This window comes from Centroberyx affinis, unplaced genomic scaffold (genome assembly GCF_046629955.1).
Source record: "Centroberyx affinis isolate AG114_WGS23_722 - 3 ecotype Tasmania unplaced genomic scaffold, CSIRO-AGI_Caff_v1 ptg001387l_1, whole genome shotgun sequence".
Lineage (NCBI taxonomy): Eukaryota > Metazoa > Chordata > Actinopteri > Beryciformes > Berycidae > Centroberyx > Centroberyx affinis.
The window spans coordinates 186,384-208,748 of NW_027279870.1; the positions used below are offsets into that span (position 1 = coordinate 186,384).

General features: G+C 39.0%; 1 protein-coding gene across 1 annotated transcript; it reads left to right on the top strand.

Annotated features, from left to right (window-relative positions):
- The first annotated feature begins 1,759 nt into the window (after positions 1-1,759).
- Positions 1,760-21,631, top strand: LOC139649680 (L-amino-acid oxidase-like). Its single transcript, XM_071526156.1, has 10 exons — positions 1,760-1,801; positions 4,497-4,574; positions 12,457-12,556; positions 13,166-13,243; positions 15,642-15,829; positions 16,935-17,047; positions 17,654-17,855; positions 17,938-18,006; positions 19,230-19,366; positions 20,063-21,631. The coding sequence occupies exons 4-10, from the start codon at positions 13,213-13,215 to the stop codon at positions 20,826-20,828; spliced, it is 1,506 nt and encodes a 501-aa protein (XP_071382257.1). The 5' UTR covers positions 1,760-1,801; positions 4,497-4,574; positions 12,457-12,556; positions 13,166-13,212; the 3' UTR covers positions 20,829-21,631.
- The last annotated feature ends 734 nt before the right edge of the window (positions 21,632-22,365 follow it).

Genomic DNA, 22,365 nt, shown 5'->3' on the forward strand with positions numbered 1-22,365 from the left:
AACACAAATCATGTTTGTTGTCCCAAACTAGACATTATTAATATATTGAAAATCAGCCACCAGCATGCAATTTTAATTTATTCATTCATTCATTCTGTGTCTTTACCTGCTTATTTGTGTATTCCTATTCAGGGTCACAGGGAACTGAAGTCTGTCCCAGTATAAATTGGGCAGAAAGCATGGAGACACCCAGGACCGGTCACCAATCCTTCACAGGGCATAAACCATTTCCATTTTGTTAAAGCTGCATTAGAAACTTCACATTTTGCCAGCTCCAAAGAGAGGAAACTGTTTGAACTACAATACCCAGAAATCCTGTGAGGTGAGGTCAGTAAACGTCACACAGCTCGCTCATGTTTACCGACTGGTCTGTGATGCTTCATACCAAAGGAAAGAAAAGAGACGAGAGAGGAAAACATGAAACGTTGGTGAGTCCAGCTTTCTCTGGACGGAGCGTTTGCGCTGTCATTTAGTCTCATACTGAGCCTTAAAATCTGATTCTTTTAAAACAAGTGGGTTCATATTATGTCACCCTATCACACTTGTTTTCAATGTAGTTTAATTTGTTATTTAGGAATTTTCTAGAAACAAGCACCGCTCTCTTGAAACAAGTTGTCCGAGGCCGGATTAAAACCTAGGGCCTGGTAGTTAGGTAGTTTAGTTAGTTTCATGGTACGTGCCTAAGCCAACTGAGCCACCAGGACAGGATGCCCCCACTTATTTCTGTGATTTCTGAGATATGATTTGAGTGGATTTTTGCGGATTACATCACTGTATATTCACACTTATTTTTATTTAAACCTTTTACCTTTTCCCTGCTCTCTCTTTGCCTTGCTTGAATGCACTTTGTGGCTGCATTGTGTTCAGACTATACGCAGAATTCAGGTCACACAATGTGAAACTGACCACTTCCGCATCTGGTTTTGGAGATCTGACAGCAACGATCAGATCTGTCGCTAAATGGCCCCATATATTACTCAGTCTTCATGATTTTGTTTTCAAATCTTCTCCAGCTCAGGATCAGAATAATGTTCTTTGTGATGTTCTGCAGATAAATGTAGTTAAAAGTTGAATTGAATGAGTTAAACTGAATGAAAGTGAAGTGAAGTTGTAACAATACTGGACTCTGATCGACTTAATTCAAATGAGGTAAACCTGCTGAGTGGACGCTTTCCAGTTCAATTGCTGCAAAAGTGCAGCTGTGATGAGTTTCCTGGAGTTTTGAAAATGGAATAACTTTAAATGTAGCTCCAGGATTGTTTTATGGACTAACAAACTTCACCTGTGGTTCAGCTGGCATGAGGGTGAGTAGATGATGACAGCATTTTCATTTTTGGATGAACTATTCCTTTAAAGAAAACTAAGATTTTTACATATCAGTACTACAAAGATGGGTATCTTCTAGAATGTGCTCACTGCTGTTTAGAAGACTCTTTGGATTTCACTCTTCAGTTTGGATCGGTCAGGAGGAGATTTCCCACCAGTGATTAAACTGACACCAGAATTTAATTTGGACCAATAGGGTGAATCTACGCCTTCCCAGTTAGTGGGCATGCGAGCTTGAGGTAATGAGTTTTTTTCCTCCAAACATATAGAGAGAGCTACTTTTAGAAACAAAGCCTCGCTGGGCAGTCATATACCATCAGTGATGACTGTTCAGCCTACTGAGTAGCTGTCATGATTTCCTGTCTGAAATCAGGATGTGGGTGAGGGTGAGAGGTTTTTATCAGAATTGCTGTTGGTCAAAACAGACTTCAGCACCGAGAGAAGATGGAGGTCTCTTCGTTCTGCCTCATACTCGGTGAGAAACTCGGCTTTTTTTTTTTTTTTTACCAATTTTGCCTCAAGCTCTCTCTTCATCCCCGCTCTCACCCTCTTCCCTCCTCTTGTCATTATTACACTGCACCTGAATTTCCCCAAGGGGATCAATAAAGTGCTGTTTTATCTTATCTAATTTGATCTTAAGTTGCAGGTTCTATTATAAATATCAAATTGGCTACTGAAATAGAGAAATATACTGTGTGAAGCTCTCTCTCTCTCTCATTGTTTTCTTTGATTTACCCAAATTACAATGTTGTAATATCGTGACAGTAGTGAAAAATCACTTCTTGGGCCATTTTTTGGGCCATTCTCTTTCAAATCCTCTTTCCGTTTCCTCAGTGCAGATTAGTTGTCTCCTGTTTTATTATTATTATTATTATTATTATTATTATTCTTGTCTTGCACTCCCTTTTTCTCCCTCTCCGTTGAAATGCACAGGCAAAAAAGATCGGATTTTTTAACCCTGTGTACGTCTTTTGACTGTCTAAACTGGGAAAAACCACATGGAATCAAACAATCAACAAAGATTGTTTTTTGGGCCATTTTTTACTTCATAAGATGTAGTGAGACACATAGAGAGAGACAGGAAAGATTGGGGAGGTTATTAAAAGTAAAGTAGTTAAAAGTAAATCTAGTAAAAAGTTGAATTGAATGAGTTAAACTGAATGAATGTGAAGCCTAAGTTGTCACAATACTGGACTTTCCAGTTCAATTACTGCAAAAGTGCAGCTGTGATGTGTTTCCTGGAGTTACTCTGAAACTGCCTGGGAAAAAGGATGGAGGTTTGAAAATGGAAATTGAACCCCTCCAACAAAATCAAACTTTAACAATGTCTGCATGAAACATCTTTGATCAAATATGTATATAAATAGAGAAAAATCAAATCCCTAATGGGCCCCTATAATGTGATCAGAGAAAAGTTGCATAGAAAAACCTGCAACCACAGCAGTAGGCCTATAGTGGCACAGATCACATCTCCTCCCCAAATGTTTTTAAAGTCTAGTGTTTCATTTCCTGTGTGAACTCACAGAAACAAATCAAACCACATGCTTTGCTGTGGTGCAGATCTTTTGCACAATTGGTGAAGAAGATAGTCTAGGTAGGTCACACACAGGAGAACTTCAGTGTGTCAGTTAGCAGATCGTCATTATTGACAAGGGTTCCAATGACAGCCAAATGAGAAAGACTATAAACAAGAAAAAGAATCAGAAAAGATGCTTAATCCCCCAAAAAACATCAGACTGGCAGGTGGCTCATAAAGTTTGGAGATGAAGACAATTCACATAATGTGTAATGGCAGAACCTCAAGGGTGGCCAAATATTCTGAGGGAAAAATGAAAATTGTAGTTCCGCATTAGAGCCATTTGGCGAAACTGAATTGAATTGATAAATCCAAAATGATTCACGTTTTAAAAGTTTAGATTCCAAATTACAAACTTTTTCGTTTTAGCTCTTTTATAGGATAGCTTCAGTAAAATCCCACTGGAGAGGTTCTGCCATTACATATGTACGTTGTCTTCATCTCCAAATTTTATGAGCTTTTTCTTGCCTTCAGAAGTAGAGGAAGAAGAAGAAGAAGAAGACAGTCGGCCGAAAACATGTCTCTTTGTTCTCTTGTTAAGAATATTGTGTTCATATTTCGTAGAGGAAATATGTGTGCATGTCACAGAAAATTAAATTATGGCCATAGGCCGTAAACAAGCGTATATACGAGAACTGGGGGGCTGGGGGATTCCGAACAAAAATGTATCTCATTGTTCCACATGCTCGAAATACGTGGTGTGTAATAAAATATATAATTTATGTTATTTCATAACCAGAAAATGGTTATTATAGCCTACCCTTATTCTATTGCCTCAAAACGCCAAAAGTGCCTCAAAAGCACCACGAGCGGTTAAAACACTATAACGTTGATATACACGTATCTAGAAATGTTGATATGAAACGTATTTTTGATTCAGAAACGTTGAGATTCAACGTATCCGTGGTTTGCAGAAACATACAATGCCACATCACTCGCTGGGACCCACATCACTCACTGTCCATGTCATCATATCATGATTTATGTTAAGTCAAAGCAGACAAGAATCCAAGTTCAAATTTATGAACACATCTTCACGTAACCATGTGAGGTTGAAGAGAAAGCAAATATTTCTGCTGGTTAGCACTGTTGCATACCTTGAACTACATGAGTAAACCGCAGTGAAGATAAAGAGATAAAGATGAGGAATGTGATCAAGGAAATCCGTGGGTGGCTTTTTCTGTGTCTGGTTTTCCCCTTGAAACTGGAAATGTGAGTGCATTTCTAGAACCAAACACGGTTCATGGTTCATGAATATCCCTCTTTGTAAATATCAAACATATTGTCAGGGTGGCAAGTTGGTGGCTCAGATTGAAGCTGTAAACTCTTCACTCGATGATTGTCAGGATGGGCAAATGTGGCCATGACATGCTAAATTATTTATTAGCCAAAACCTGTTTTTGCATGTTATCAGTTCCTTAAAATAGTAGTCTTTCTGATCCTCTCTCTGGCATTGTCACAAAATTTGTTTCTGTATCATGTGCAATAGATTATGGTTTTTTTTTATTATAAATTAGTCATTTCATATACAGTCAGTCTCTGCCAATCTCTACTTTTTTGCATTCATATTAATATCATTACTTCTGTTTTTAAGAGTATTAGTATCAGTCATTGAAAGGGCGACCATTTCCAAGAGAAAACATGATTCCAATTGCAACACTCTCTAAATTTGGTAAGTACACTCTAAAATGAAAACTGTTCTTCAATTTTGTTACTTTTTTAACAGTCATTGAAATATGGCTTGTTTGATTTCATTTGAAAATGTAGGTTTCGGCTGCATTTGATTGTACAGCCGCATGAAATAAATAAAGCATTCCAACAGTAAATAGAAAAGAGATAACATAAGCTCAAGCATAAGCTTCAATTACTACATCACCAACATTGCCAGCACCCAACAGTAAGGAGGCTAGCAGTCAGTTAGCAGATCGTCATTATTGACAAGGGTTCCAATGACAGCCAAATGAGGAAGACTATAAACAAGAAAAAGAATCAGAAAAGATGCTTAATCCCCCAAAAAACATCAGACTGGCAGGTGGCTCATAAAGTTTGGAGATGAAGACAATTCACATAATGTGTAATGGCAGAACCTCAAGGGTGGCCAAATATTCTGAGGGAAAAATGAAAATTGTAGTTCCGCATTAGAGCCATTTGGCGAAACTGAATTGAATTGATAAATCCAAAATGATTCACGTTTTAAAAGTTTAGATTCCAAATTACAAACTTTTTCGTTTTAGCTCTTTTATAGGATAGCTTCAGTAAAATCCCACTGGAGAGGTTCTGCCATTACATATGTACGTTGTCTTCATCTCCAAACTTTATGAGCTTTTTGAAATGCTAACAAAATAAATACAAAAAACTGAAGATAAGAGCAAGATAGGAGCATACTGGAGTGGGTAGAGGAGGAAGAAATGTGAGAGGGGAACATACAGAATGCAGTCAAAGGTGTGACACCACTCAGGTCTTTCTGTAGCTATGACAAACTGGCAATTATCCGGTTGTGCAAACTGGAAATGCAGGGTTGTCTCTTTTGGTGCACAGGGCACCAAAAGTGTAAAGAACTTTATCTAGGTTTCCATCTCAACATTTACAGAGTACAGTAAAAGTATTAACAAATTAATTATTTGAATTAGTAACAGTGAGTGAGCAGGTAGATGCATCAATGCCTTGCTTAAAGACTTTTTCTCTCGGCACAAAATGCTGTGAAACTGACACATACGTGACTATTTCCCTGCAGGGTTGCATTCATAGGTTTGGACCCACATCACTCGCTGTCCATGTCATCATATCATGATTTATGTTAAGTCAAAGCAGACAAGAATCCAAGTTCAAATTTATGAATACGTCTTCACGTAACCATGTGAGGTTGAAGAGAAAGCAAATATTTCTGCTGGTTAGCACTGTTGCATATCTTGAACTACATGAGTAAACCGCAGTGAAGATAAAGAGATAAAGATGAGGAATGTGATCAAGGAAATCCGTGGGTGGCTTTTTCTGTGACTGGTTTTCCCCTTGAAACTGGAAATGTGAGTGCATTTCTAGAACCAAACACGGTTCATGGTTCATGAATATCCCTCTTTGTAAATATCAAACATATTGTCAGGGTGGCAAGTTGGTGGCTCAGATTGAAGCTGTAAACTCTTCACTCGATGATTGTCAGGATGGGCAAATCTGGTGTAATCTGGCCCGATAAATGGTAGAGAAGTGAGCCTGTGTCAAGAGGGCCACTGGTTTGAATGGGTGAGAAAAATATGAATGAGAATTAAGTGAATGTTACAATCGCCGCTGTCCGTGGTCCTGAATAAGATAAGTGACAGTTTTTGTTGTTTTTAGTCGACGATCACAACAGTTAGTGATCAATCAATCAATCAATCAATCAATCAATAACTTTATTGTGCAGCCAGGTATCAAAAAACTCTGGCGCAGGGAAAGGGTCAAAATTAAGACTACTGAGAAGCCGGCGGAGGCTATATCCCTGCCGAAGCCAGCTACTGATCTGGCCAATGATAAGCCGGCGCTGGTAACTGAGAGGCCAGCGGTGGGAAATGAGAAGCCGACTACTCATTCGACCAAGGTGTAGCTCCATGCGTCTTACCTAGCAACCCATTGGATCGGCTACTGGCTTGGCTGGTCATTAGCTTCCGAGGCTGGGAACTAGCACGCCGAGGCTAGCAACCCGCTGGATCGGCTACTGGCTTGGCTGGTCATTAGCTTCCGAGGCTGGCTACTAGCACGCCGAGGCTAGCAACCGGCTGGATCGGCTACTGGCTTGGCTGGTCATTAGCTTCCGAGGCTGGCTACTAGCACGCCGAGGCTAGCAACCCACTGGATCGGCTACTGGCTTGGCTGGTCATTAGCTTCCGAGGCTGGCTACTAGCATGCCGAGGCTAGCTAGATTAGCTACAGATTTGGCCGGTCACTTTGTTCTTTTGTATTTTATTGGCGGATTGGAGCCAAATGCGGCGCGTTAGCGCCACCAACTGTAGACAAATGGGATTTATCTAGATTCTTTCAATTGGTCTGTTTTTTGTTAATTAAAAAAAGTATTCTTTCTCCTCCGTTTCCGGCAGCGTAGTCACCGACTTTCCTTTGCTGACAGTTTATGTGCGGCATATATTTGTGTATATGTGTACTCCTGTTTCTTATTTTTATGTAATTGTGTTTTAAAGTTTTCCCTCTATGTTCCTCATATACATTTGTGTCCTTAAATTTGATATAACGTGCTGCGATTGTTTACCTGAATGTTTGTATATTATCCTTTTGCTAATAAAAAAATAAAAAAAATAAATGTGCGGCATTGCTGCTTAGAACGTGCATGTGCACAAAAATATCTTGACTTCAAAATATGTTGAATTGTAGGCTACTCTACATTTCAGACCATACAACTGACAAGAAAATGTTATGTTTAATAGTTAATAAAGACCATTGGCCATTACATTTAAACCTACCATTACAGTAATCACCCATTATATTTAAACCTACACTAGTTAGTTTACCCAGTGAAGCCCAGCTGTCAAGTTGCCTTTTCTGTGGGTTATGAATATGAATGTATAGTCCAACTGATTATGTCTGAGAATGATCTGGTACAGCAGGGTTCGCCTAGATGGACAGTGTAATAGATTCATGTAGACAGGCTATTAGATCTGCATTGGACTACATGTAAGCTGCAGTTTCGTTTAACTGACAATAGATGTCACCATAAACACTGTAAGTCTATCGAGCCGGTCAACAACCGGCACAGCTGCTGGGGCATCTCAGACAAAACGTAATTTATTAACAGTGGTGGAAAGACTAGTAGAATGTCCTACTCAAGTACGAGGGGGCTTCACTGGGTAAACTAACTAGTGTAGGTTTAAATATAATGGGTGATTACTGTAATGGTAGGTTTAAATGTAATGGCCAATGGTCTTTATTAACTATTAAACATAACATTTTCTTGTCAGTTGTATGGTCTGAAATGTAGAGTAGCCTACAATTCAACATATTTTGAAGTCAAGATATTTTTGTGCACATGCACGTTCTAAGCAGCAATGCCGCACATTTATTTTTTTTATTTTTTATTAGCAAAAGGATAATATACAAACATTCAGGTAAACAATCGCAGCACGTTATATCAAATTTAAGGACACAAATGTATATGAGGAACATAGAGGGAAAACTTTAAAACACAATTACATAAAAATAAGAAACAGGAGTACACATATACACAAATATATGCCGCACATAAACTGTCAGCAAAGGAAAGTCGGTGACTACGCTGCCGGAAACGGAGGAGAAAGAATACTTTTTTTAATTAACAAAAAACAGACCAATTGAAAGAATCTAGATAAATCCCATTTGTCTACAGTTGGTGGCGGTAACGCGCCGCATTTGGCTCCAATCCGCCAATAAAATACAAAAGAACAAAGTGACCGGCCAAATCTGTAGCTAATCTAGCTAGCCTCGGCATGCTAGTAGCCAGCCTCGGAAGCTAATGACCAGCCAAGCCAGTAGCTGATCCAGCCGGTTGCTAGCCTCGGAAGCTGATGACCAGCCAAGCCAGTAGCTGATCCAGTGGGTTGCTAGCCTCGGCGTGCTAGTAGCCAGCCTCGGAAGCTAATGACCAGCCAAGCCAGTAGCTGATCCAGCCGGTTGCTAGCCTCGGCGTGCTAGTAGCCAGCCTCGGAAGCTAATGACCAGCCAAGCCAGTAGCTGATCCAGCCGGTTGCTAGCCTCGGCGTGCTAGTAGCCAGCCTCGGAAGCTAATGACCAGCCGATCCAGCGGGTTGCTAGCCTCGGCATGCTAGTTACCAGCCTCGGAAGCTAATGACCAGCCAAGCCAGTAGCCGATCCAGCGGGTTGCTAGCCCCGGCGTGCTAGTTACCAGCCTCGGAAGCTAATGACCAGCCAAGCCAGTAGCCGATCCAGTGGGTTGCTAGGTAAGACGCATGGAGCTACACCTTGGTCGAATGAGTAGTCGGCTTCTCATTTCCCACCGCTGGCCTCTCAGTTACCAGCGCCGGCTTATCATTGGCCAGATCAGTAGCTGGCTTCGGCAGGGATATAGTCTCCGCCGGCTTCTCAGTAGTCTTAATTTTGACCTTTTCCCTGCGCCATAAAAAACAAACAAACACACAAATCGCATACACATACACATCTATACAAAAAACACAGCATTGACTACAGTACTGAAAAGTACTGAATCCTTCATCCAAATTGTTTACCAGATCTTTGTGTTCCGTTGCTGTCTTTATTAGAAAGTCAAGGACATGTGAAACTCACACATACCCCAATTGTTACACTTTCAACCGTCCCTTACACACTCCTTGTATCTGTACTGAAAATCATACTCATATATTTTTTCAGCTTTCTGCTTCTCTATTCAGAGAGCAAAGAAGCTGCCACCAGCTTGTATCTCTGTTCTCTCTCGTGCATGAATAAATCTAGTAATCTACAAGAATCTGGAATTCAGTTTATTGATAACCCTGAGTGATTTCCTTGATCCAAATCTACAACAGAATATTATTCTATTTTACAGTCCTGTATCAGGGCTAGGGTCCAATACTGAAAAGCCTGTCAGTGAAAGAAAAATGCTCTTTCCATTCATCAACAACTACCACTGAGCTTGCCCTTGAGCAAGACACTTAACCCCCAAATGCTCCAGTAGAGCTCCCAGTGTGAGAACTGTGAAACAGGATGTTGCTGTAAAAGAGCAAGGTGCACAGCCAACCTCCATGGGATCATTTAAGGTTAAATACCAATGTTATACAAGCTTGGCTGCGCTATGAGGAAACAAACGCAAGTGACATTCCTGGTTTGCAAGTCAGTTTTAATCATCAAACATTTTTTTTTATTGGCATCAGGCCAGGGTAACAACATACACTGTAAGATGTAGCGATACCAGTGAGACCTTTGGAGGAAGCCCCAACCTCTCTGTTGCTTTCTCAAAATCAACACAACATGGCCTATCACAACAAATGGCCATAAAGGTGTCTGGTTGATACAAACCACAACTTCAAAAGTGGCATCTGCCAGCAGGAGATGTCATCCTAAAAGCTTTTGGGGAATTAACGACAGGATACTGCGAGGAGGTTTGCAACTTTCTCACACATTCCAGAGTTAATGACCTTTATCTTCCAGCCATCGGGAGAAGAAGGACCCAAGGACTCAGGAGCCCTAATGAACAATACATTCACACATTCATACCTTCCACACCTACGAAGATAGGGGATCATCCTCCCTTATCTTTGTTGGAGGACCAGACGGTCTGATCAATCAGACTGCTGTTGACACTTATCAGAGTCTCATCACTACCCCTCTCTGGAACAGGACTGTCATAAATCTTTTCCCTCTCTCTGCTCTCTCTTCTGAACTTACTCTCAACCCTATACTTCTTCAAATGTTTTTCTATAAGTGTATCATGTATCTTGAAGTATAGGCTAAATGTGCCAACTATATATGTTAAAGCCGTTTAATTTGTGGTGGATTGCATGCACCCACAATGTTAGCTGTTGTAAGGAAATGATTACAATTATTTTACTCTCCCTTTCTTTTTTGCATGATACCACACTGCCACCTTGTGGTCATTTATAACTAGGACAGGTCAGTATAATGTTGACCAAGTTTAATGGTATTAAATAGTTAAATTGTTTTTCACATTAGTCACATAGTTAGAAACACAAGTTACATATATGAGTTAACTTGGTAAAGATTGTCTAGTTATAGATTAGGCCATGAAGATTTATTTGAGGTCCTTATATTGATATGCTAGCCATATAATTTAGAATGTAAGTTCCCAGGTTCTTATTATTTTGATCAATTGACAACAGTAATTGGTGGAGATGTAAAATACCTGCGTATAACTTTAGGAAGAAATCTTAATTAAGATCACTTTTGTAAGGGATCTCAAAATAAAATAGACTAGAGGAAAAATTCCTCTTACATCCATTTCCCCCCCCTCTCCCTATTCGGGGTGGAACCATCTCAAACAAAGAAATTAATTAGTAAACAAGGCGTAACAGAAAAAGAGCGCGAAGCGTGATTTGCATGGCGAACCACGCCTGGAAATTCAAAGATCTATAAAACTCTCTGATCTGGCCTTGTTCGCGGTTCAACGTTCAGAGTTCAACGTTCAGTCCAACGTTCGTGTTCAACGTTCGTTCAAGATTCCGCCCTCACCAAGAAACCTGCCGAAACCAAGATCAACAATTTTAGCTGCAACTCGCCTTTAGCGAAACTTAGAGTTTGAGCCTGGAGTTAGAGACGTCTTCTCCAGATAAACTTAAGAATCGCTTGCAAGAAGTTTGAACCTCGCGTCTAATAGTCAAGAAGTTATCAACGCCCGGCCAAGCGAAGATTGCTTTTGAAGCTATTTAGGAACGAGATTATTTAGACTTTACAACAGTTAGAAGAGCTCGAACCTTCAACTCCATCCAGCAGCCAACACTGGTGCAACATCGCCACAGTGTTCTACATCCACGGGCCAGACGACTACAGCTTTGACGAGCCGGTAGCGCTGCTTGCCCCGACGTGACGATAGTACCAGAGACCAGCTGTTCCATCCAGCGTCTGCCGTTGCCAGGTAACCGGCCTCGCCGAGTCCGTCTCTCCGAGCTCAGCGGGACCAGACAACCCGACCGGCAAGACCTCCCAACTGAACAAGTAGACTCTGACTATCCACGTCTTTACTGCTGAGAGTTGATGCAAAAGCTTAGATTCAAATTAAATAGATAAAGAAAGTTAGGCTTTATAGTTTAGGTGTCCCGTAGCTTTCCGCCTCGTTCCTCTGCTTAATTGATCCATACATCTCTCCGTTTACTGCTGCCAATTCTTATTCCCACATTTCATTATCATTTTCCTTTCATCCTTATTCTGTTTCATTACATTCCATGTCTATTTTGGTCTATAGTTTCCGTATTTCATGCTGGTGATCAATATCAGTGACTTATATTGCTTATTTCATTGGATATGGTTGTACTTGGATCGTTAAATAAATATTCCCATCTATTGCAGAGAAGTTGTCATGTGTTTCCTTACCTGCAGAGAAAAGTAATCCCTGAACTGGAAAGATCTCGTGATCTTCAGATTGATGACTGATAAGTATGAGTAAAGGTCCTTCATTTACGAAGGTGGTGCCCCAACGAGTGTAATCTGATCTCTTGATCAGAATATTAATATTTATATGCCTTTACCAAATTATAAGTTCGATATTTTCGACTCAACACGCTACAAAGACATGTCCATGTTAACCAGTATTTCATCTAATATTAAGTCCTTTCATCTTCCTTTTGTTAAAATAGCTGAAAAAATATGGGGGAAAAAAAACAAAAACAAATTATTGTACTTTTTTTAATACAATTCAGTTTAAGGAATTTTCTTAAAACAAGTGGCAATATTTTCTATTACAGCAGATTACGTCACTAATATAAAACTAATGTTGAACTGAAACAAGTTGCATTGTAACAAGTGAAATTATCTCAACTCCATAGGCAATTTGTTCAGTTATTTAAAAAATATGATATCTCATATATGAGATGAAAACAATTGTTAAATTACTTATTTGTCGACATTTTTTGCAGTGTAGTATCTGTGTGTCCTATATAAAGCAATCTCACCGGGAAGGAAGAGATGCAGTATCAAGCTGGTTAGTCATCTCTACCGGTCACTTTCAACACTTGGGTAAGATTTCAAGGCTTTACTATCTTTCCTCCTGCCAACCTTCAACCTTTTTGTGCATTATATCCAATGTATGTATTCCAAATTATAATTGAGAATATTCTGTATAACTTGAACAAAGCATCTTAAAATTGTATTTATTAGATTGGACTTAAGTGTCATCTCAATAAATCAAAACCACAGATGATTCTGTTTGCTTTTTTGCTTTTGTGAAGCAAAGGTCTCATAACTTTAATATATCATTTACTTTTTTCCAGCTTTCATTTTATAAGAATTCTGATGACAAATGATATATTAATTTAGAATAAAACTCTACTTTATTCGTGCAGTTGCTTTTACTTTGATTAGTTGTAAGGCTTAAATGAAAAATGTGGCCATGACATACTAAATTATTTATTAGCCAAAACCTGTTTTTGCATGTTATCAGTTCCTTAAAATAGTAGTCTTTCTGATTCTCTCTCTGGCATTGTCACAAAATTTGTTTCTGTATCATGTGCAATAGATTATGTTTTTTTTTTATTATTATTATTGATTAGTTATTTCATATACAGTCAGTCTCTGCCAATCTCTACTTTTTTGCATTCATATTAATATCATTACTTCTGTTTTAAGAGTATTAGTATCAGTCATTGAAAGGGCGACCATTTCCAAGAGAAAACATGATTCCAATTGCAACACTCTCTAAATTTGGTAAGTACACTCTAAAATGAAAACTGTTCTTCAATTTTGTTACTTTTTTAACAGTCATTGAAATATGGCTTGTTTGATTTCATTTGAAAATGTAGGTTTCGGCTGCATTTGATTGTACAGCCGCATGAAATAAATAAAGCATTTCAACAGTAAATAGAAAAGAGATAACATAAGCTCAAGCATAAGCTTCAATTACTACATCACCAACATTGCCAGCACCCAACAGTAAGGAGGTCAACGGTCAGAGATCACAGCTTCCTGACAATATTGTTGTGGCCAGAGAGAAATACTGGGAAAGAAAATAAAATCAGGGATTTTTTAGAGGAATTAGAATGAATAGAAAATGAACAGGATGTAATCTTGTTGCTTCTACTTGGAAGCATTCACTCTGAACTCGGAACACAAACGTGGTTTATTACTTTTGTTTTCTACAGTAGAACTGATTGTGCTACTGTGAATTTAACAGATCATTTTATTTTTTACTATGTTGGACTACCAACAAATTTCCAAGTTTGCTCAGTGTACTGGGTCCCTTTCCTCAACTGTATGGTCTAACCTTAGAAATCTTGGTGTTATTTTTGATCAGGCTATGTACTTTGATCAACATATTAAGTCACTGTCCCATACATGTTTTTTCCATCTTGGAAACATTGCCAAACTCAAGTCTGTTGAGTCACAAGCTGAGTTGGAGACGATTATGATTATTCATGCCTTTATATCATCTACTACTACTGTAATTCCCTTTTCGTTGGAAAGCTACCACCCTACATTTCAATGTTGTTGGACTGGAACCTTGGACCCTATCAAACTCGCTCAAATGACTTGCTTATGCTTAAGGTCCCCCAAGCACGGTCTAAATTTGGACAATCAGCCTTTTATTTTAGTGCTCCTAATTCCTGGAATGATCTTCAACACACACTAAAAACCGATACTCTACTAACCTATGGACAATTTAAAACCATGATCACAAACCTCCCTGCCTCAATGTGTAACTGTTTTAATTGATTTTCTTTATCCTCATCTATGTCTTGTCCTATTTATTTAATACTTTGAACTTGTTTGTAACTCGACATCATTGTAAATGAGGGCAACCTCAATGGTTATTCGAGTTTAAATAAAGGTTTGAATTGAATTGAATTGAATTGAATTGAATTTTCACATGCCTCAGCAGGTCATCCCTGGACTGTCTACAAATGGTTCAGAACGCTGCTGCAAGGCTGTTGATCTCACATCACACCCATCTTAGCTTCCTTACATTGGCTTCCCATCAAGTTTAGGATTCAATTTAAGGTTCTTGTAATCACATATAGAGCCCTGCATGGTCAGGCACCTGTGTACATCTGCGACCTACTCCATCCAAATCTCTGTTTCAATGAAATGTCAATACTAGTATAGGAAATGTCAAATGCAAATGACATTATTGAATTTGAATTTGAATTTTGAGCCAAAAACTGCACATACAAGTGGCAAATTTAAATTCAAATGTAGGATTATATGGCCATTTTATATATTGCATTTCCATTTGAATTATGCATGCGGTACGCTTCCATACATGACATGACGTGACTGTGGCATAACAATACAATGTGGAGGGGATGACATGATTTATTTCCTAAAAAGACTAGTTTTCAGCCTCTGATGAATTATGTGGAGTGACTTGTCCTACTCTTGCACCTTTTTTTTTTTTTTTTTTAAGTTGAATCATACTGCAAATTAGCATTCAACTAAACTTGACTTGCCTGTGCAGCTGCCTTTATAACTGTGCTCTACTTACTTCCAAAGTAAAGTGCTTTCTTTATGTGGCCTTTCCATTATGTTGTATGTCTGGTATATTGTGGCAAGTTGTTATGTGTTCTATTGTGCTTTTATGGTGTGTTTTATTGGGGTTTTATTGTAAATCCTAACTGCAAACCAAATCTCCCCTACTTGATAATTCATTCTGAATTGGATTACAGTGAACATAAGGTATCCTCCTTATTTTATTTTATTTTGAAAAAATAAGACTTTCTCTGACAAAATGACTGCTATCTTGAAAATAAAACATAGTATGGAACATAATTGAAGTCAACAGCTATCTCAACGTGCTTTGCTACAAAACAGTATTAGAGTAAGTGTATTTTTACATTTGTATTTTTTATGTTTTGGAATAAAACTCTCTATTTGTTACATCTCCTGCCAGGGCACTGTTGCTTTGACCCTTGACCTCCTTACTATTGGTTGTTTCTAATTTTGGGGGAATTCACGTTTATTGTACTGTTGACCTCATAAGTCATCTGTATAAAAGTGACAGTTAAATGCTTTAAAGAGATGTAGACAGATGTTAATGCAAAAATGTAAATTCAAATGTCTATCTGAGTCATCCACATCCATGCCTATGTATACATATTGCCTTTCTTAGGTGTCAGTGGAAAGGCTTGTGATGGTGAAAGCCTTGCAGACCTGCTGCAAGACAAGGACTACAAGCAGCTTGTTAAGATTGCAGAGACAGGCCTCCCTCGCACAGACACACCTCAGCATGTTGTTATAGTTGGTGCTGGGATGGCTGGGCTGACTGCTGCAATGCTACTAGGGGATGCCGGGCACAAGGTATGTATTTCACTTAAAGCAGCATTAAGTCATTAATGATTTTTAGCGACCTCTATTGGCAACCAGTAGGAACCAATCTCTGACACCGCCCAGACCGTGAGAGATAAGCTCCTTCCACACAGTTGAAAAAAAAGCCATGCTGCCGGCTTATTGGCAGCTTTGAGTTCTGTGTGAACGGGTCAGAGCAGCATTCTTCAGACACCAATATTCGGCCTTCTGACTGTCATAAAGCCAGTTTAGAGCGGCTTTCTGTGCGGTGTAAAAGGAGAATTTTAAACAGCCAGCTTTGCATTACTTTGTTATGACGGTTATGCTATATCGCGAAGATAATTAAGAAACTACGATCGTAGCTGAAAGTATAACTTCCACTGACTTAGCGAGGTCTCAGACAAAGAAGATAAAATAGTAAATTACATTTCTTCTATAGTTGGCGCCATCTTTAACAGCACAACAGTGTAAACAAGCGCTAAAGCGTGTCCTGCGTTGCTTGGCAACAAAAGCAGTAGTGATTTGTGTGTGAAAGGGTACAAGCTGACAAATTGGTTATAAGCTGTTTATAACAAAAATATTTCATTTATGATACTTGTTCATTAAATACAAGTATATTTATTTAGCATTGACACAATTAACTGATGTAGGCATAGGCTAGTTTTTAAGTTGCCAGACTGGTGCTGGTGCAGCTGGTGTGTAGAAAATTAAAGCAGTGTGAGCTTGTACACCATATCAAACTGGTTAAACCGGAAACTGGTCCAACCCTACCCACACATACTGTATATTTATGGTCAAAATATATTATGGTCATATTAAAAAAAAATGGATGCAGCCTCTGCTGTTCATTCTTAAAGCCCAGTCGTGACCATATTCCAGGGAGCCTGTAGTCAGCTCTGCCAATCAAAGGTGATGTCAGTGGGTCAATTGGCTTGACCAAGATGACAGTGTGTGGGAGAGAATCACTGAATTACAGTCTGCTGCTGATTTACACCATTAGATTAGGTCAATGAAACATAAAACAACAAATAGGATCAAATCTATATATTGTAGTTGAATAAATAAAAACCAAGGTAGAATTGTATTTGCATTGATGTGATGTGATGTGATGTGAAAGGTAACCATACTAGAAGCAAGTGGTCGCATTGGAGGACGAGTGCATACCCACAGAGATGAAAAAGAGGGATGGTATGCAGAACTGGGGGCTATGAGGATCCCAAGCTTCCAGAAGTGAGTACTTTAGATACTCTTATCACTGAAAGCCACCATAAATCCATTTATTAAGTAAGTAAGTAAAACTTTTTTTATATAGCACCTTTTTTAACACGTTACAAAGTGCTTTACATCAACATCGGCACAGAAAAGAGAGAAAAAGAGAACACAATCACAAAACACATACAAGGAAAAACATTCAGAAGTACATACAGACATAACGCACATAAGATATCGAAAGTTATAGAAAGGCCATCCTAAAAAAGTGGGTTTTTAAATGTTGTTTAAAACAGTCAACAGACTCAGCTGATCTAATGTGATGGCAGAGAGTGTTTAACAAATGAGTATTTAACAAATCTGTGTAATAAACACAGATTTGCCAAGCGCAGTTGCCCTTGGTTTTTAGTATGGTACGCGATCTATTGTGAAAACACTGAAGTGAACTTAAAAATGTTATTAAGAATGTGATGAAACTAGAGGTAAATGTAGTTTTGTAACCTCTACTGTTAATTTAGAATGAATGTAAAAACATTATTGTGATCTTCAAACCTTTGAAGAACTGAGTATTTAACAAATCTGTGTAATAAACAGTGTTAATATTTACGGCCATGTGTCAATCACCAGAATTATCCAGGCATTTATCCTCAAACTGGGCGTGAAGCTGAATATCTTCACTGAGGAGGACAAGAACACATACTACCTGGTAAATGGGGAGCGGCACAAATCTTCCTCAGTAATCAAGAACCCAGACATCCTGAATTACAACCTGCCGGGAAATGAGAAGGGGAAAACAGCTGATGACCTCTTATTCCAAGCTCTGAAGAAGGTTTGTAGAGGAGAGATGAAAATAAATACATTTTCAGTGTACAACGTCATAATAATGTACTGCTTGCATTGTCATTTTGCAGGTGAGGGAGGAGATGGAAAACAATGGTGTCCAAGCCATGATGGAGAAGTATGATCATTACTCTGTACAGGTAAAGAGATACTACACATCTCTATATTTCTTCTTTTTAACAGGGGAGTGGCTATTTGTTCTAGCTCAAACTAGGTTTTGATGCATTTGCAACTGGCAGTCTTACTGGTCAAACAAGAGAAATATAGATCAGACTAAGGCCAGTTGTATGTCACAACTCCAGTTCCATCCACTAGAGGGCGCCAAACTAGACTTCCAACTACCAGCCTGATCTCCACCTGCACACCTGATTCCATTCTTCTCATCAGTCAACATACCTGATCCTCATCACTCCCCTACATATATATCAACAAGTCCTCCAACCCATACGTCATCACACGCCACATAGGTCGTTTGTTCCTACCCTCTAATACGACCAACAGGAGCGTTTCCAAAATTAGTGCCCCTACCAGCGGCAGGAGATGGCAACAAGTCCTTCAACCCCACGAATTTGAGAATGTTCCTCTGCCACAAATTGAATTATGTCCCAAAGGTTGGTTAATGGTTACATTTACGCAATTAAACCCACTTTGGTTACATTTTGGCAAGTAAAACAAGTTTGGTTAAGGTTAGGGTTAAGGTTATGGTAAAGTTTAGGCAAATAAAACAACTTGGATTATGGTTATGCTTAGGCAACTAAAACAACTTGGTTAAGGTTAGGAAAATGGTTTGGTCAGGGTTAAATAAAAAAAAAATCCACCATCCCCGACCACAACACCCTCACACCGTGCTATTTCAACGTTGAGAGAGACATTTCAACCATTTGGTTGATCAAGTTTTAAAAAAAATTATTACACAGCTATTTTAAAAATAGTTGTAAATGCAGTTATGTCATGCTGTTCAGTAACATCTCTGAAGATGTGTTTATCCAAAAATATGTGCTTACCATCGAAAATTCCTCACAAACAATGCCAGATATCAGGCACATTTCTGAAGTTGTTTGCTATAGGTGCCGGTTTGCTAGATTGAAGAGAGATGGCAGAGATGTCTAAATCAGGTTAGGTTGCATGCATTTTTCAATGAGTAATTGGAAGTGAGCATGTGATCTACCAATTGGTTAAGAAAGCCAGTAAAGGGTTGACCCCTCTTGTTTTTGCAGATCTGAATTCCCACATCTGCAGACTAGTAGATAGTACATTAAATGACTTGTCAAGATGGTCATTTTTGCAGTGAGAAGATGTGTGAAAATACAAAACATTTCATAAGTGAGGCTCTAATCTGAAGTGATGTGATGATTTTTAACAGGAGTATCTAGTGCAAGAGGGGGACCTGAGTCCAGGAGCTTTGAAGATGATCGGAGACATCCTAGATGAGAGCGCTCTGTTTTACACAGCACTGACGGAGATGATATATGATCAGACAGATATCAGTGATGACACCAGGTATATAAAACCACAACAATTTCACATAGGACATGGTTTGCTCAGCACTCGCCACTTGTTACAGCACAACTCTTGGCTAGACATTTGGGGAATACAGGGGAGTATGAAAAAAATAGGTGAGGTTTTCAAAAAGTGGGGAGAGCAGCTATTCCTAGCACGTTATCTTGCTAGATGTGGAATATGCCAAAACAATTGAAATTACAACATCCAATAATCCTAGATTTCTAATCTGAACACACCTGGTTTGCCCACTTGGTTAGAAACTAGAGCTTTTCTACCTAGGATCCTATAAAACTTTAAATTTGGGTTGTATACATTAAAGTCTGATACTGCTAGAGTCAACTTCACAATTTTTCATTCCCTTTCGGGCTGGCTTCTTCCTTTATCCTCTCTACTGGATGTGCACGTGTTTCATCACAATGCAGAGCACATAAATTCAGCTGCATGATGCTGCAACAATGCACTTGCACTTTGTACAATTTAGCCAAAATTGAAAAAAAAATCATGTCCTATGTGAAAACCGCTTATAATGACCTGCCATCATCCTAAACCTCTACCGATAGCTAGCACCTTGAAATAAGGGGTTTGCCATTTTTCAAAACACTGTCACCTCTTTCAGTAAACTTGAAACAAGTGAAATATCACTAGAAAAAATTGTAATCGGACAATCTATCATGTGTTTTGTTTTTTTACCAGCTACTATGAAGTGACAGGAGGGTTTGACAATCTCCCCAAGGCCTTTCTTGAAGCCCTGGATGCTACCATTCACCTTAACTCTCCAGTCAAGCGCATCCAACACTCAATTGACGGCGTTACCGTGTCATATAATGATTGCTCGTCCTCTTTGACCACTCTGGAGGCTAACTTTGTCCTGGTGACTGCCACAGCCAAAGCTACCCTCCTCATCGAATTCCAGCCTCCTCTGTCCCTCGAGAAGACATACGCCCTGAGGTCGGTCCACTACGACAGCTCCACCAAAATCATCCTCACCTTCAGCAAGAAGTTCTGGGAGGACGACGGCATCAAAGGCGGAAGGAGCATCACTGACCGGCCCTCTCGTTTCATCTACTACCCCAGCCACAGTTTCAAGAACAAAGAGATAGGCGTCCTCCTGGCCTCCTACACCTGGTCTGATGACTCCCTCCTCTTCCTGGGGATGAGCGACAAAGAGCTGAAAGAAGTGGCTCTAAATGATTTGGTGAAGATCCACGGCGAGCACATCAGGTCTCTCTGCACAGGAGTTGTGGTTAAGAAGTGGAGCATGGATCCTTACAGCCTGGGTGCGTTCGCTCTCTTCACACCATACCAACATGTAGAGTTTGCCAAAGAACTGTTTGCAAATGAGGGCAAGGTACACTTTGCCGGGGAGCATACAGCCTTGCCTCACGCCTGGATTGAGACCGCCATGAAATCTGCAATCAGGGCGGCCAAGAACATCAACGGCTGTGCAAGCCAAAATTGAAGAGAGAAGTAATTAGAGAAGGGAGTGGATTAGAAAAGAGAGGGTGAGTAGCAGAGAAGAGAACAGGAGACAGTAGCGGGTGTTATGGAATGAATACTGAATCAGAGTTTGGCATTATGTTTGACCTATTGATTGAGTGTGTGATCATTGTTAATTTTTGCATTTCCTTTTTGACAATGATAATTTTTCAAACTTCGTAGAGAGTCACTACAATTCAAGAACAAGAGCAGAGGATTCATTTTGATTTTGAGGCCTAATTCGGTTTTCAGTGATTGCAACAGTATGTATTAGAAGTGTTTCATTTCCAAAGGAGATATCGACCATTTGAATAATGGAACACCTACCCCAAAAATGATTGCTGGCACGAAAGTACAATTCACTATCATGTATTACTTCAAGTTATCAGTGCTCTTAAGAACTTTTATTGTAAGTCCTTTTATTAAGACGTTTAGATGACTTATTTTTGAAATATTGAACAATGAGCGTTGGATCTTTTTTTGGAAATGGAACATGGAAATGTGGTGTTTTGGAATGAAACCCTTCAGGACATGAATTCATTTTGTATTGCAATATTAGAGAATGCCAATCAATGAATCAATTGATTTGTCAGTTAAGCAAACAATCAATCAGTTAATCAGTTAATTAATCAAACAAGCAGTCAAACAACCACTGTGGTGTCTGTGCTATGTTCTTGTTGATATTGCTCTATGTTGACAAAGATACACTGATACACTTTTGTCTTTTTATGTACACTGTTTGATATTTGTACCAGACAATTGAGGACCAATAAAAAGTCAAGAACAAAAACCACAAAAGAGGACCGATAACTCATTTGTTTAGACATCCTAGATGAGAGCGCTCTCTTTTACACAGCACTGACCGAGATGTTCCACAGGCATCTATCAATGATGACACCAGGTATATACAAGTACAACAACTGCAACTAGTTTTAGATTTATAGTTGTACAATAGGTACAGTATGTTTTTGTTGTATAATTTGGGAAATTCTGCTACTGCTATGGTCAATTTTTCCCATGTTTAGTTGTTCACTCACTAATTACAGTAATTCAAACAATTGTTTTGTCAACACAAGACAGAGTAGATGGAGTTTGGTTCCTGTGAGGTTTGGCCAGCTAAGCCACTCTCAACATCTCATATCATGGTTTGCACAATCAACAGCTCTTTATGATAATATAGGGCTGGGAAACGATAAAAAAAAACAAAGAAAACAAATGAATTGCACAATTTTCTGTGATTAAGCGCGAATAATCTTTCTTAAGACTGGAACTTGTAATCATAGATATTTAAACGTAGAATGACCACTAAATCACCAAAGCACAAAGGAAGTATATTTGAAATCAAATACTATTGTTTAATGGCATATTTTTAATTGAAAACACAGACTCTCTCCTGTGAACTACAGATCAGTTATTTCCACCAAAAGCATCAAGATTAAGCTTGAAAGACATTTTTCTTTATATGCACTAACTGAAATAATAACTTTTTGCCTAAAACTCTGTACTGTCCTTCTCCATCA

Bases quoted from the DNA above. Each gene is read 5' to 3' on its own strand.
- LOC139649680 (XM_071526156.1), top strand. From the start codon at position 13,213: ATGATTCCAATTGCAACACTCTCTAAATTTG. The intron at 17,856-17,937 runs GTTTGTAGAGGA...GTCATTTTGCAG, and splicing joins TATTCCAAGCTCTGAAGAAG to GTGAGGGAGGAGATGGAAAA. The intron at 18,007-19,229 runs GTAAAGAGATAC...GATTTTTAACAG, and splicing joins ATGATCATTACTCTGTACAG to GAGTATCTAGTGCAAGAGGG.